The following is a 13,102-nucleotide window of genomic DNA, read 5'->3' on the forward strand; positions in this document are numbered from 1 at the left end:
TGAGGCACTGCACCATGCAAGAACAGGGCAGGGTTAGTGAGTATCACGTGGGTGCTAGCCCCACCCCATTTGCGGTGTGCATGAGCTCATGGCCCCATGCACATGCACGCATGTGTGTAAAATGCTTCCCCCTCCCTTTTCCTCCAGTCCATCAACCGAGAAAGCTTGGTGACTTCTGATTTAGGCAGAAATGGGATGAAGGTGGAGGGTATATGACTTATATATATCAATTTTATATTTCTTACAACATCTATGAAATTGTTTAATAGGATTATATATCTGATATCTTGCTCAACAGGATTACTGATCTCCTCCTTCCATAAGATTATTGTAGGTTTTTGTTCTATTATAAATATAAATATAAATATAAATATAAAGTAGAATTCTGGAGAGCTTTTAAGAAGCTATTTCCTTAGTTGTTGCAGAAAAAGGAATAAGGAAACTCCTCATTCAGCCAACTTCCAATTTCTTTACTTGATTTTTTTCCCCTCCATTTTTCCTGTTCATTGCTAGGAAGTGATTACACACATGATTGGCTTATTCTCCATAAAGAATAGAAGATTACTTAATGACTCTTATTACAGTACTTCTTTCAGCAAGCTTGCCAGATGCTTTCACCAGACTGATTCATCTTTAATGACATCTTACTATCTGCAACTACTTTAAAGAAACTATTTTCAAAGTACTGAGGAGGAAAGAGAAAACAAATTCCTACAATGTTGTCAATTCAGTTATGATGCATGTGAATCAGACTTCTTAAGGCATGTAGACACACCTGTTTCCTGTTACATAGCCAACATTAAAATACTAAACTGTGGATACCAGCTGAGATGTTTAATTTCATTGCAAAGTAGGAAGCAACGTAGTTCAAAACTCTGTCAACTTACTGCCACCAAGTCACCTCAGGACAACTCTACACAGTCAACTCATCCCTGGGACAGCTCACCATGGGCAGCTGGGGGAGATCCAGGTGGGTAGGCAAGCGGATGCGCAGCAGTGCCTGGGGGCTCCCCATTTTCACACTGCTCACTGTCACTGCACCAGGCTCTGAGCAGAAGAGGCCGGGGATGGCAGTGGTGGTAGTAAGGGTGGGAGGCAGGGAAGCGATGGCATCGGCAATGGTTCTGAGCTCGGTGCAATGGCAACATAGATAACAGATGCAAGCCTGGTGCAGTGGTGGCAGCAACGGCAGTTGTGAGCCCAGTGCAATGAGGACAGCACAGCAGCACACCAGGCTCGGAGCCGCTGCCACTACCACACAGGGCTCCAAGCCTGGTACAGTGGTGGTCGCTGGGTGTGTGAAAATAGGAAGCCCCCAGCCGTCACTGCCTCCCTACCACCCATCCAGCTGCTCTGTGCGCTCTGCCCATCTGCTTTCTCACCTGCACAGGTCTCCCTCCAGCCACCCGCAGCAACTTATCCCTGCAGCAAGTTGCTATGTGAAGTTGTCCTGCGGTGACTTGGCAGTAGCAAGTTAGTGGTGGCGGGCTGCAGCACGTTGTCCCATCTGGACTTCAGGGAACATACAGGGATTGATCAGAACCTCTAACAGCCTGATCAACCCAGCCCCAATACCCAGACCTAAAAAAGAGTGATGGCTGCTGAGAAGTTAAGAATCTAAGAAACAGGGTTCCTCAAAGGCAGGATAGCTGTAAGAGAACTAGGAGAGACACATTACAACACACAAAACAACTCCCTATCATCAATGAACTTCATATGTACTAATACACTTTTCCCAAATTTTATATAAACATCTAGATCTATTTTATCAAGAAGAACAGCAAACTGTGCTCTACTTTTCCCAGCTCCCTTCAGAGAGACCATTTCTATTTAAAATAAATTATGGAAACAGGCCAATATTTAAAACATCCATTTAAAATCTTATCAACATGAATTTTTCAAGTAAGAAAAATACAATTAAAAAAGCTAATGGGAATAATCATCTAGTATAAATTCAAAAGGAATTTTCTAGCATGAATTCCCAAAGGGGCTTGTACCAGTGCTATTAAAAAGTCTCTCTTTGAATGCCTAAAACTCTGATTTTCTCTCCAGGCCCCCACCCCTGAAATGCAATCAGCTCTATACAGACAGCTTTCATGTCCCACATGGTTGAAATTATTGTTGAGAAAACTGAGCTAAATCTAATAGCAAAAACTCAATATCCAATTCTAAGCATCACCCTAGCTTCAGTTTACATGTTCACAGAATCAGAATCAAAAGGAAAGGGTCTGGCATAATAATCTAGCTATTCAACACAGGAAATCTAGAGTTAGCATATTCCCAACAGATATTCTACTTCCATGATAACCATCTCCTACACTTTATAATTGGCTTCCACCATGAAGCTACGCTTCTCAAGATTCAGCTAAATACTCAATTGAAGTTAAAATTTCTGGAACTTATACCCAATAGATTTAGCCCTGCTCCTGGGACAGCATAGACCAAGTCTTTCTCATCCTCAATGTCTTTGAAAAAGACTTTTCTAGGCCGTTATACCCAATTTTTCAATACATATTCTGAAACTGTTTGAATTTGTCTGCATAATTTTTAAAAGTAATCTTTTTTCAATTTAGTATTCCAAAATGGCACGGGGTTACACAGAAAAATTCAAATTATTACTTTACTTTACTTTTCATGATCTGAAAATTATAAGAGGTGTGGTGGTTCAATGGCTTAATGGTGCTGGAAATCAACTCTGCACCAGCGGTTCAAGTCCAAGCACTGCATGGCAGAGTGAGTTTCCATCACGCCTCAGCTTCGGTCCACCCAGCAGTTCAAAAGCTTGTTCTACGCGAGTAGATAAATAGATACCACCTCCAGGGGGAGATGAATTGGTGCTCCATATAGGCAGTCAGCTCTGAACCTTCCTGGTTGCAACACCCATTTGTGATGCAGCTCCAGGGAAGGGAGGGGAGCTTGGATGAGGCTGCAGTAAGAGCAGCTCATCTTTTTTTCTGGGGTGAAACCAGCTCGCCCTCCTGTAGTGTACCTTGGGAAGCGCATGAGTGTCTCTCAACAGAGCTGGTAAACTGGCAGCCAATCTACTACTCTACAATAGCATTGTGGTCTCCTGGCTAATGTAACAATACCATATGCTAATCATCATCATCATCATCATCTGAAAATTATGGGTCTATTTCTGAAGAGTAAAATAATATCAGAGGTTTTTTTTTCTAATGCTTGACATTTAATCAATTGCATTCCTAACATTCATTCCACCTGAACTATTATCAACCAATATTTGTCATCCCAATTCTGTATTTTAGTATTTTTCCCTCTTGTATAAATGCAGACGTTTGATCTATTTACAATTAATTCTGTTTTGCTAGAATGTTAATTTAAGATCCATATAATCCAATCAACATTATGCCCATGCCTTTATTGAATGTAAACTCTGGGTTCCCACTACTAGGGAAACCATTTCGTGCACGTTCATTTTGGTTATTGACATGACGTAAGATATTAAAAAGTGGCATCAGAAGCAATACAAAAACATATTGTCAAGAACATCAAATCAATCCAAATGTTGTTACCTGTGTATAAAATTCATCAAAGGTGATAACAGGTCCATTGTGAAACACAGGATAATAGAATATATATGACAACATCCAAAGAAATGAATGCTCAGTAGTCCTATCCCAACAATATTCCAGACTGAAGCTTGTATAATAGAGACAGCGCACAATCAGGGTGAAAACTAGTAGATAGTACTCATTTTCACAGGCATACCAGCCTCTCTGAAAAAAATGAAACCAATTTGAATATTATGTAAAAAAATCACATAGCTATTGAAAGTAATATTCCATACCCCGAAACCTGAGACCTGCATGTGTACAGATTTATAATCAAAAGACTCCAGAATAGCTTTATATTATCCAAACACTTCCTATGGGTTTTATTGGCAAAAGGTAGCATTAGACAAAGTTTATGGAATAAACAAATTTATTCCATAGCTATAGCACTATAGCGATAGCACTTATATCCACTTCATAGTGCTTTACAACCCTCTCTAAATGGTTTACAGAGTCAGCATATTGCGCCCAATAATCTGGGTCCTCATTTTACTGACCTCAGAAGAATGGAAGGCTGAGTCAACCTTGAGCCAGCCAGGATCAAACTGTTGCTAGTCAGCAGAATTAGTCTGCAATACTGTATTCTAATCACTAACCACTGTGCCACCACAGCACCCAATTATTTCATTAAATCTATTCTAAGCCAGCCTCATTATGGAATTCACCCCATGCATTTAGGAAAAGAATCTTCCAGGAAGCAAAAGGAAAGTGCTACATTATCCGAAACTCCCTTTCCTTAGCAACTTAGGCCCACAGTGTAAAGTAATATTTATTTCTATTTATACATACGGTATATACATACATACACATTTGTTATACATTCATACATATATGTATATATCTCTGCATACATATACATGCTGCTGCAGATTCTCAAATAAGCAAAGCTGATTCTTTAAGAAACACTGTTTTACAGTGATCACTATTACAAAGGATAAGCATATACAAAAATCTAGAAGAACTGTTGCTTCCAACTGTACTGCAGTAATTTGAAATTTACATTACTGAGAGTATTAGATGTATTAACTGATAAATGACTTTGCTATTTCAGAATCACTTACAATCCATCTGGCTTCATCTATGTCAACTTTTCTTCAGGTCATTTTCATCTCCTTCACACTATGATTTACTATCAGCCTCAGATAAGAAATCCCAACTTGAACCACTGGCCATTTAATATTTAAATTATTCTATGCTTACATTTTAGCTATGAAGGAGTCAATCTGATTCTTGCTTTTTAAAAAAAAACAAGTTTTATCAACGTTTTTTTTGTAAAATAAATATAACAACATTGTATCGTCACTAATACATATACATACATATCTTATTTCTAAATTTCTAAAGAGGAAACATTCTAAGAATACTATAACATCCTGTAAGAATTATTCCTCTAAATTTCTCAAAATCCCAGACTTTTACAAAATAACTTATTTTAACACACACAAAAATTACAATTGTAATTACCTTCACTTCTTCTATGGAAGATAGATGCAGAGTTGACAACAGAAGCAAAGACGTCAACCATGTAAGCACTGGATTTTTCAACTGGGCTACTAAATACGAGATACTGGTATGTACAAAAATCATAGTCAGTCCTTTGGATCCCAGTAGAAACCAACAGGCAGCAATTCCATACATTAACAGAAACCATGGTTTGTACTGAAATGTCAGAGAGAACAGATGATAAAATGTTATACATGAATAATATTTAATCTATCACCAATACATTCAACTCTCTCAAAGGAACTCAAAACCATATATGAGGAGGAGGGACAGAGGGTGTTGTGTTTCAGCGTCAGCCTGTGATACCGGCAGCTGAGTCTGATGATTCTGAAGAGGAGGAGGGGTTTGGAGAGCCTTTGGTGTCAGAGGGAGGCTCTGATGCACTGCAGGATTCTCAGTCTGGCCCCTCCAGTCATGTTCCTCATCAGACTCAGCCGTGGGAGCACGAGGTATTGGATGTAAATGATTCACAGCTGGATCTATTCAGGGATGCTAGGAGCAGGAGGCATTCCAGCAGAGTAGAACAGAGAAAGGCCATGAGGCAACTTGGTGAGAGGAGAAGGCAATGAGAAGCCACGCCTTGGGACTGCTGATAAAAGGGGAAGGTGTGGGTGGTGCTGGTTGCTGAAGGCAACCGTTTGAAGATCTTCTGCTAGAGTCCTGGTCTGTTATTCCTGTTAAACTGTTGTTTGAACTTTTGGTTTAACTCTTGTTTGAACTTTTGATTTCTTTGTAAATAAATTTGGTTGGGTTTTTCCAGCCTGTTGACTATAAAAAGGGGTTGTCCCTGACATTCAAACAGGGCCGGTCGTAGGCTGAACAGAACAGAGGGAGTGTTCCAGCTTGAGAAAATCTCTGTGAAATAATTTTAGCTGAGAAGATTACCCAATGTGATTTATGATAAAACAGTAATGTGAACCAAGATCACTTAAACTAAATTCAACATTTTATCTCTGAGGATTATTTTAATATTTTTCTCCCTAAGAAAAAACAAATTTTGCGTATTATATACTCCCTCCTGTAACACTGGTTTGTATGATGCTGAGACATCAACCCCACCCTCCAAGTGCAACACAATGTATGCAATTGTCCACAGAGAGAAAAAAAGAATCAATACAGGTTTTTAAAAGCAAATGGAATTAAATATTTAAATAGCGTTTTCTAACTCACGCATGATTACGTTAGCTACCAGCCTGACAGTGAATGGGCTTGCTATCTCAATCTTACCGTCTACTGGCCTTCACAGGGAAAGTATGAGCACCATAACAAGTTTTTCAGCTGCAGATTAATGCAGTAATGGTGCCCTAGATTTCATATGGCTCAAATGAGAGGCTCATTCAAAAAAAAAATCCTCTCTGGCCTCAAGGAGAGTCAAAGGATTCTAAGAGAAGTTTTAGCTGAGAGAATCACTGCAGATACTGCTCAGGGTACATCAACTACCCATTCAAGCTCAACCAGGCATGCCCTCTCTACATGTCTGCCTTGGAAGACAAGCATTATTCAAATCATTCTAACTATGAAACACAATACTTGAAACAACTTGAATATATTAAGCAAACAATGTGCATAAAAATACTATTCTCCAATGCAAATTTGAAATGGGAAGAAGAACTTTGCTTTTCTGGGGGGGGGGAACACATCTGCAAAGAAAAAACACCGAACTGGCTATTTAGGAACAAGCAAAAATTAGTTTTCCCCTGTGTCTCATAAATTCACCTCCTATCTAAAACTGATGACGTAGATTTCTTTTTTTTTCTTTGTTGACTTTTTTACTGTCATAGTTCAATAATTCCCTCCCCCCTCAAATTTTAATAAGCTTATAGCACAGCATCCATCCAGCACTACTCAGTGTGGAGTTCATTAGAAGTGAACTATGAAGGAAGATGTGGGGGACACTGCCAACTTTACTCCCACTGTAGAACAACTTGAAGATAATTACTATTTTCTAAAAATGGTGGGATGAGATGCCCAGGGTGAGCAGTATATCTAAGTTGAAGTAAGTGCTATTTAAAGGACCCAGGATTAATAGACAGAAAGGAGGTAGTGAAGCCCAAAGTCTGAGTTTTCACAAGAAATAATTCTATTTTCAGTCCTGCAATTCTCAGGAAGAAGGTAAACGGGATTCAAAGAGCTTTTAGTCAGAAAAGATCATATGGGCTTTAGCATGTTTCTACAGTTACTTTAGGCCAAGCGTATCAAATAGGAGGTGACCACAAGCACTTTCAACAAGCCACACAGGTAGGTTTTATCTATTAGTTCTAATAAACAGCCATGTAATTTTTTATTAACTATATACCGTATATACTTGAGTATAAGCCGACTCGAGTATAAGCCGAGACCCCCAATTTCACCCCCAAAAACTGGAAAAAGTTGGTGACTTGAGTATAAGCCGATCCGCCGTTCTGCAAGCCTCCGCCGCCGGCTGCTTCGTTCCGCAGCGGAAAGAAGCAGGCAGGCTGCTTCGTTCCGCAGCGGAAAGAAGCAGGCAGGCTGCTTCTTTCCGCTGCGGAAAGAAGGCTGCTTCTTTCCGCAGCGGAAAGAAGCAGCCTGCTTCGTTCAGGCTGCTTCGTTCCGCAGCGGAAAGAAGCAGGCAGGCTGCTTCTTTCCGCTGCGGAAAGAAGGCTGCTTCTTTCCACAGTGGAAAGAAGCAGCCTGCTTCGTTCAGGCTGCTTCGTTCCGCAGCGGAAAGAAGCAGGCAGGCTGCTTCGTTCCGCAGCGGAAAGAAGCAGGCAGGCTGCTTCGTTCCGCAGCGGAAAGAAGCAGGCAGGCTGCTTCGTTCCGCAGCGGAAAGAAGCAGGCAGGCTGCTTCTTTCCGCAGCGGAAAGAAGCAGCCTGCTTCGTTCAGGCTGCTTTGTTCCGCAGCGGAAAGAAGCAGGCAGGCAAGGCACGGAGATCCGGAGACCTGCCGACGTTTGGGGAGGTTTGGGGAGGAGATCCGGAGACCTGCTGACGTTTGGGGAGGTTTGGGCACCTCCCCAAACTTCCCCAAACGTCGGCAGGTCTCCGGATCTCCGTGCCTTGCCTGCCTGCTTCTTTCCGCTGCGGAAAGAAGCAGGCAGGCAGGTCACGGAGATCCGGAGACCTGCTGACGTTTGGGGAGGTTTGGGCACCTCCCCAAACGTCGGCAGGTCTCCGGATCTCCGTGCCTTGCCTGCCTGCTTCTTTCCGCTGCGGAAAGAAGCAGGCAGGCAAGGCACGGAGATCCGGAGACCTGCCGATGTTTGGGGAGGTTTGGGGAGGTGCCCAAACCTCCCCAAACGTCAGCAGATCTCCGGATCTCCTCCCCAAACCTCCCCAAACGTCGGCAGGTCTCTGGATCTCCGTGCCTTGCCTGCCTGCTTCTTTCCGCTGCGGAAAGAAGCAGGCAGGCAAGGCACGGAGATCCGGAGACCTGCCGACGTTTGGGGAGGTTTGGGGAGGTGCCCAAACCTCCCCAAACGTCAGCAGGTCTCCGGATCTCTGTGACCTGCCTGCCTGCTTCTTTCCGCAGCGGAAAGAAGCAGGCAGGCAAGGCACGGAGATCCAGAGACCTGCCGACGTTTGGGGAGGTTTGGGGAGGTGCGCGCGCACCTCCCCAAACCTCCCCAAACTTCGGCAGGTCTCCGGACGGCGGCTGCTTGGGAGAGGTGCGCGCAATCCCGGAAGCACCAAAGCCTCGGCCGCGCACAAGTCCTCGGTAAGTTTTTTTTGTTGACTGGAGTATAAGCCGAAGTGGAATTTTTCAGCCCAAAAAGTGGGCTGAAAAATTCGGCTTATACTCAAGTATATACAGTATGCTACCCATCCCTCTACCAAGCGACTCTTATCAGGTGGCTATCTTAGCAGATAGAGCAACAGATAGACTGCTATATGTTTCAGAACCTAACTTTCTTCCAAATTCATGGGCTATTTCAAAGAAAGGTGCTGAACGTCCCTTCAGATCTATCTCACCTGTTCCAGGAAAACCAGTCTTACATAGGCATTCCATGATTACCATAAACTAGGGCACATTCCTTAGTGAGTTATACAACATGCCAAAACAGAATAGGAAGAAAGATGCTTGGTTTAACATTAGAGAATCTTGCTTTACTCTTATCATATTTGCCTCTACTCAGACCAGCATGCCTGACGTTATCCTATTTTGGGCCCATAACCACAGAGCAGTGTGATTAAACAGAAACCTGAGCAACAGCCAAACACTATATGCCATAGCATTGGAATAACTCTCAGGCTTGTGTGACATCAGAGTTGTAATATAATATGGCATGTTGCTGTGAACAAGCAAAAACAGTGTAGATAGAAGCCATTTTGCTTTTCTCCATGCTTCCTTTGAAAACAAAACCTCTGAACGTAACTACCCCAGTCAATTTTGTAGGAGTGAAGTTATTCATTTGGACACATTTTTTAAAAAAAAACCTTTCAGATGAAACTGAGGAACTATAAGTATTCTCTTTCACACTGACCTGAAAGTAATGATCTTATTAAAACAAATAAAAATATACGCAGCCCTTGCTTAATTAAGTTGATCAGTAGGAACTACATATAATATAATATAATATAATATAATATAATATAATATAATATAATATAATATAATATAATATAATATAATATAATATAATATAATATAATATTATATTATAATATAATATAATATAATATAATATAATAAATATAATAATATAATATAATAATATAATATAATATAATATAATATAATATAATATAATATAATATAATATTATAATATAATATAATATAATATAATATAATATAATATAATATAATATAATATAATATAATATAATAATATAATATAATATAATAATATAATATTAATAATATAATATAATATTAATAATATAATAATAATAATAATATAATAATAAAAGTAGAGTAGAGTAGAGTAGAGTAGAATAGAATAGAATAGAATAGAATAGAATAGAATAGAATAGAATAGAATAGAATAGAAGCTGGAAGGGACCTTGGAGGTCTTCTAGTCCAGCCCCCTGCTCAAGCAGGGGAACCTATACCATCTCAGACAGGTGATTGTCTAGTCTCTTCCAAAAAACCTCCAGTGATGGAGCACCCATGATTTCTGGAGGCAGGCTGTTCCACTGGTTGATTGTCCTCACTGTCAGGAAGTTTCTGCTTAATTCCAGGTTGCTTCTCTCTTTGATCAGTTTCCAACCATTGTTTCTCGTCCTTCCCTTTGGTGCTCTGGTGAACAAAGTGACCCCCCTCTTCCTTGTGGCAGCCCCTCAGATACTGGAATACTTCTATCATGTCTCCCTTATTTTTTCTTTTCTTTAGGCTAGCCAAACCCAAGTCCCACAGCTGTTCTTCATATGTTCTTCTTCATACGTTCTCCAGGCCTTTAATCATCTTAGCTGCTCTTCTCTGGATTTTTTCCAAACTCTCAACATCTTTTTTGTGATATGGTGACCAAAATTGGCTACAGTATTCCAGCTGTGGTCTTAGTAGGTTTTTATAAAGCGGTACTAATACCTCACATGATTTTGATTCTATGCCTCTGTTTATACAACCCAGGATTGTATTAGCTTTTTTGGTTGCTGCTGCAGACTGCTGGCTCATAGTCAAGTGATCATCCACTAGTATATACTGCTAATTTATTTATTTATTTATTTATTTAAATTTATATACCGCCCTATTCCCGTAGGACTCAGGGCGGTTTACAGGGAAAATTAAAAGTTAAAATACATCACATACAATTAAAGCGATTAAAACTAAGATTAAATTAATCCCTGAACTTAACTAAAACCCCATTAATTAAATAATTAAAACCCCTCAGTCTGGGCCAGACAGCTCAAAAAACCAAGTTTTCAAGTCCCTACAAAATGAGCGAAGGTCGGGGGCGGTCCTAAGCTCCGTGGGAAGCTGGTTCCAAAGGGCTGGCGCACCCACAGAGAACGCCCTTCCCCTGGGAATAACCAGCCGGCATTCCTTAACCGGCGGTACCCTAAGGCCCTCCCTGTGGGAGCGCACAAGACGATGGGAAGTTGATGCCGGCAGCAGGTGTTCCCTTAGATAATCCGGACCCAAGCCATTTAAAGCTTTATAGGTCATTACCAGCACCTTGAATCTCACCCAGAGGGCAACCGGAAGCCAATGCAGCTCACGGAGAAGAGGTGTTACATGGGAGTATCGGGAAACTCCCATAACAACTCGCGCAGCTACATTCTGCCCCAGCTGAAGCCTCCGAGTGGTCCTCAAGGGCAGCCCCATGTAGAGAGCATTTAATTTAAAAATCTATCTGACAGCAGTGGCTTCAAATCAAACTAAAACAACTATTTTCATTTAAAAATAATTGCACAACTGCTTTCATTGTAATTATAGCAACATTTTACCTGTTACTTGTAACCCTCCCATAAGTTGTCCACAAGGTATTTTTAAAATGTGATATTATTCCGATAACTATATTTAGATTGCTGTCCTACACTGTCAGTAAGAATACAGTTTAACAACCATTCGTTCAGAGACCATTTGAAGTTACAAAGGCACTGAACAAATGGTACTTATGCCCAGTCCTCAAAGTTACAGCCATTGCAGCAGCCTCGCAGTCAGGTGATCAAAATTCAGGCTGCATTTACAACTGCAAGGTACGCTTCAACACCGCACCCCCCCCATCTGCCTATCTCCCCCATCTCTGTCCTTATAGCCACCCAGTACTCCTCCACCCTGTTACTCCACCATTCCTGCCATTCTGCCATGCACCCCTGCCCTGTGTTCGGCCAAACCCCTGCCTTCTTCCTCCTGCTACTGATGAGGTGTGCCGCGCTTCACAAAGGCAAGCAGAGCCAAGGGGGGGAGCATAGGGGGGGCACCAGGGGTGTAGGGCAGAGGACAAAGTAGCAGGGGCAGCCACGTGCAGGGTGGTGGGCATGCAAGGCAGAGCAGAGAGTGTCAAGACAACAAAACAAGGTGATGAAGGCAATAGAGTGCAGGGAGGCAGAGACAGTGGAGTGCAGGGGCGGCAGAGGGCAGGGTGACAGGACTGCAGGGCAGACTGCAGAGTGGCAAGGGCAGCAAAGGGTAGGGTAGCAAGGGTAGAAGGGGCAACAGAATGTTTTGTGCCTCCTCCTCCTCCTCCAAAAAAACTCAGTTCCTATTTTTACCAAGACATCATGCAAATAAAATACAGCATTTCTTCTAAGGAACACTATATCATGACTGCTACCTAGGGGAAACTCTATACAGTGGTGTTACATAGATCAAATTTATTTCTTCTGATAGTCAAATAAATAAAACAAGTAAAGCAGTAATAGAGGAGACAGAAAGAAGAAATGAGGGATATCAGTCAAAACCTTTGTCCTGTTGTCTTGCCTATAAAATGTAACCCTCTCCACATATTTTTATGTGAGAGACGTCAGCATGATTCAAGGGCAACACAGCTGTGCTCTGGGGTCCCACATGCTGAAGGAAAGACTGAAGCAGCTCAGGTTTGCACTCCAGAATGTTTATTCCTATGATCAGGAGCCTCAATTGTTTGGGGTTCCTGTTGCAGTTGTGGAAAAAAACCCAATGGAAAAGACAAGAGACAGCAACACAAACCAATAATTCTTACTTTAAGATTCAGAGGTTTATTTTTCTAATAAATTGGAACACAGCAAGCATAATAACACATCATCACGTACATTAGTAACCCACTGCAATGAGGACCAAATGGTTATAGCAAATTCCAATAGGACAGCTATAGGCCAATGGCAAATCAATCAGGTTCAGTCCCAACCATTTATACCATTTCTTGTTCTACGACTGTAGGCAGATGGTCTGCTGACTTTTGCTGACTTCTGCTGACGTTTGCTGACCTCTTACTGACTCTCTGCTGACCTACTTTCCACATATACGTTCTGCTGAACATAACTTTCCAAATATACCCATGTACATTGGAACCTGCATCCATCAGCTACTTTCAGTTCCCTATTTCTCCCACGGTTATAATACTCATGTTCCAAATATACATAGACCTATCTACTTTGCAATTTCATATTGCACAAATTACAAATAGTACGTTCGTATTGTGAAAT

At 41.4% G+C, this 13,102-nt stretch overlaps 1 protein-coding gene across 1 annotated transcript in view; it reads right to left on the reverse strand.

Moving 5' to 3' along the window:
- The window catches only part of HHAT (hedgehog acyltransferase), a gene marked incomplete at its 3' end in the record, with an annotated part of 123,950 nt that overhangs the window by 96,585 nt on the left and 14,263 nt on the right, over window positions 1-13,102 (reverse strand). Inside the window, exons 5-6 of the mRNA XM_083350204.1 lie at window positions 5,037-5,231; window positions 3,534-3,737 (exon numbers count right to left, since the gene is read on the reverse strand). Coding sequence (XP_083206330.1) covers window positions 3,534-3,737; window positions 5,037-5,231 — 399 coding nt within the window. The remainder of the gene's footprint in view (window positions 1-3,533; window positions 3,738-5,036; window positions 5,232-13,102) is intronic.

The sequence above is a fragment of the Vipera ursinii genome, assembly GCF_947247035.1.
Source record: "Vipera ursinii genome assembly, chromosome: 1".
Taxonomy (NCBI): Eukaryota; Metazoa; Chordata; class Lepidosauria; order Squamata; family Viperidae; genus Vipera; species Vipera ursinii.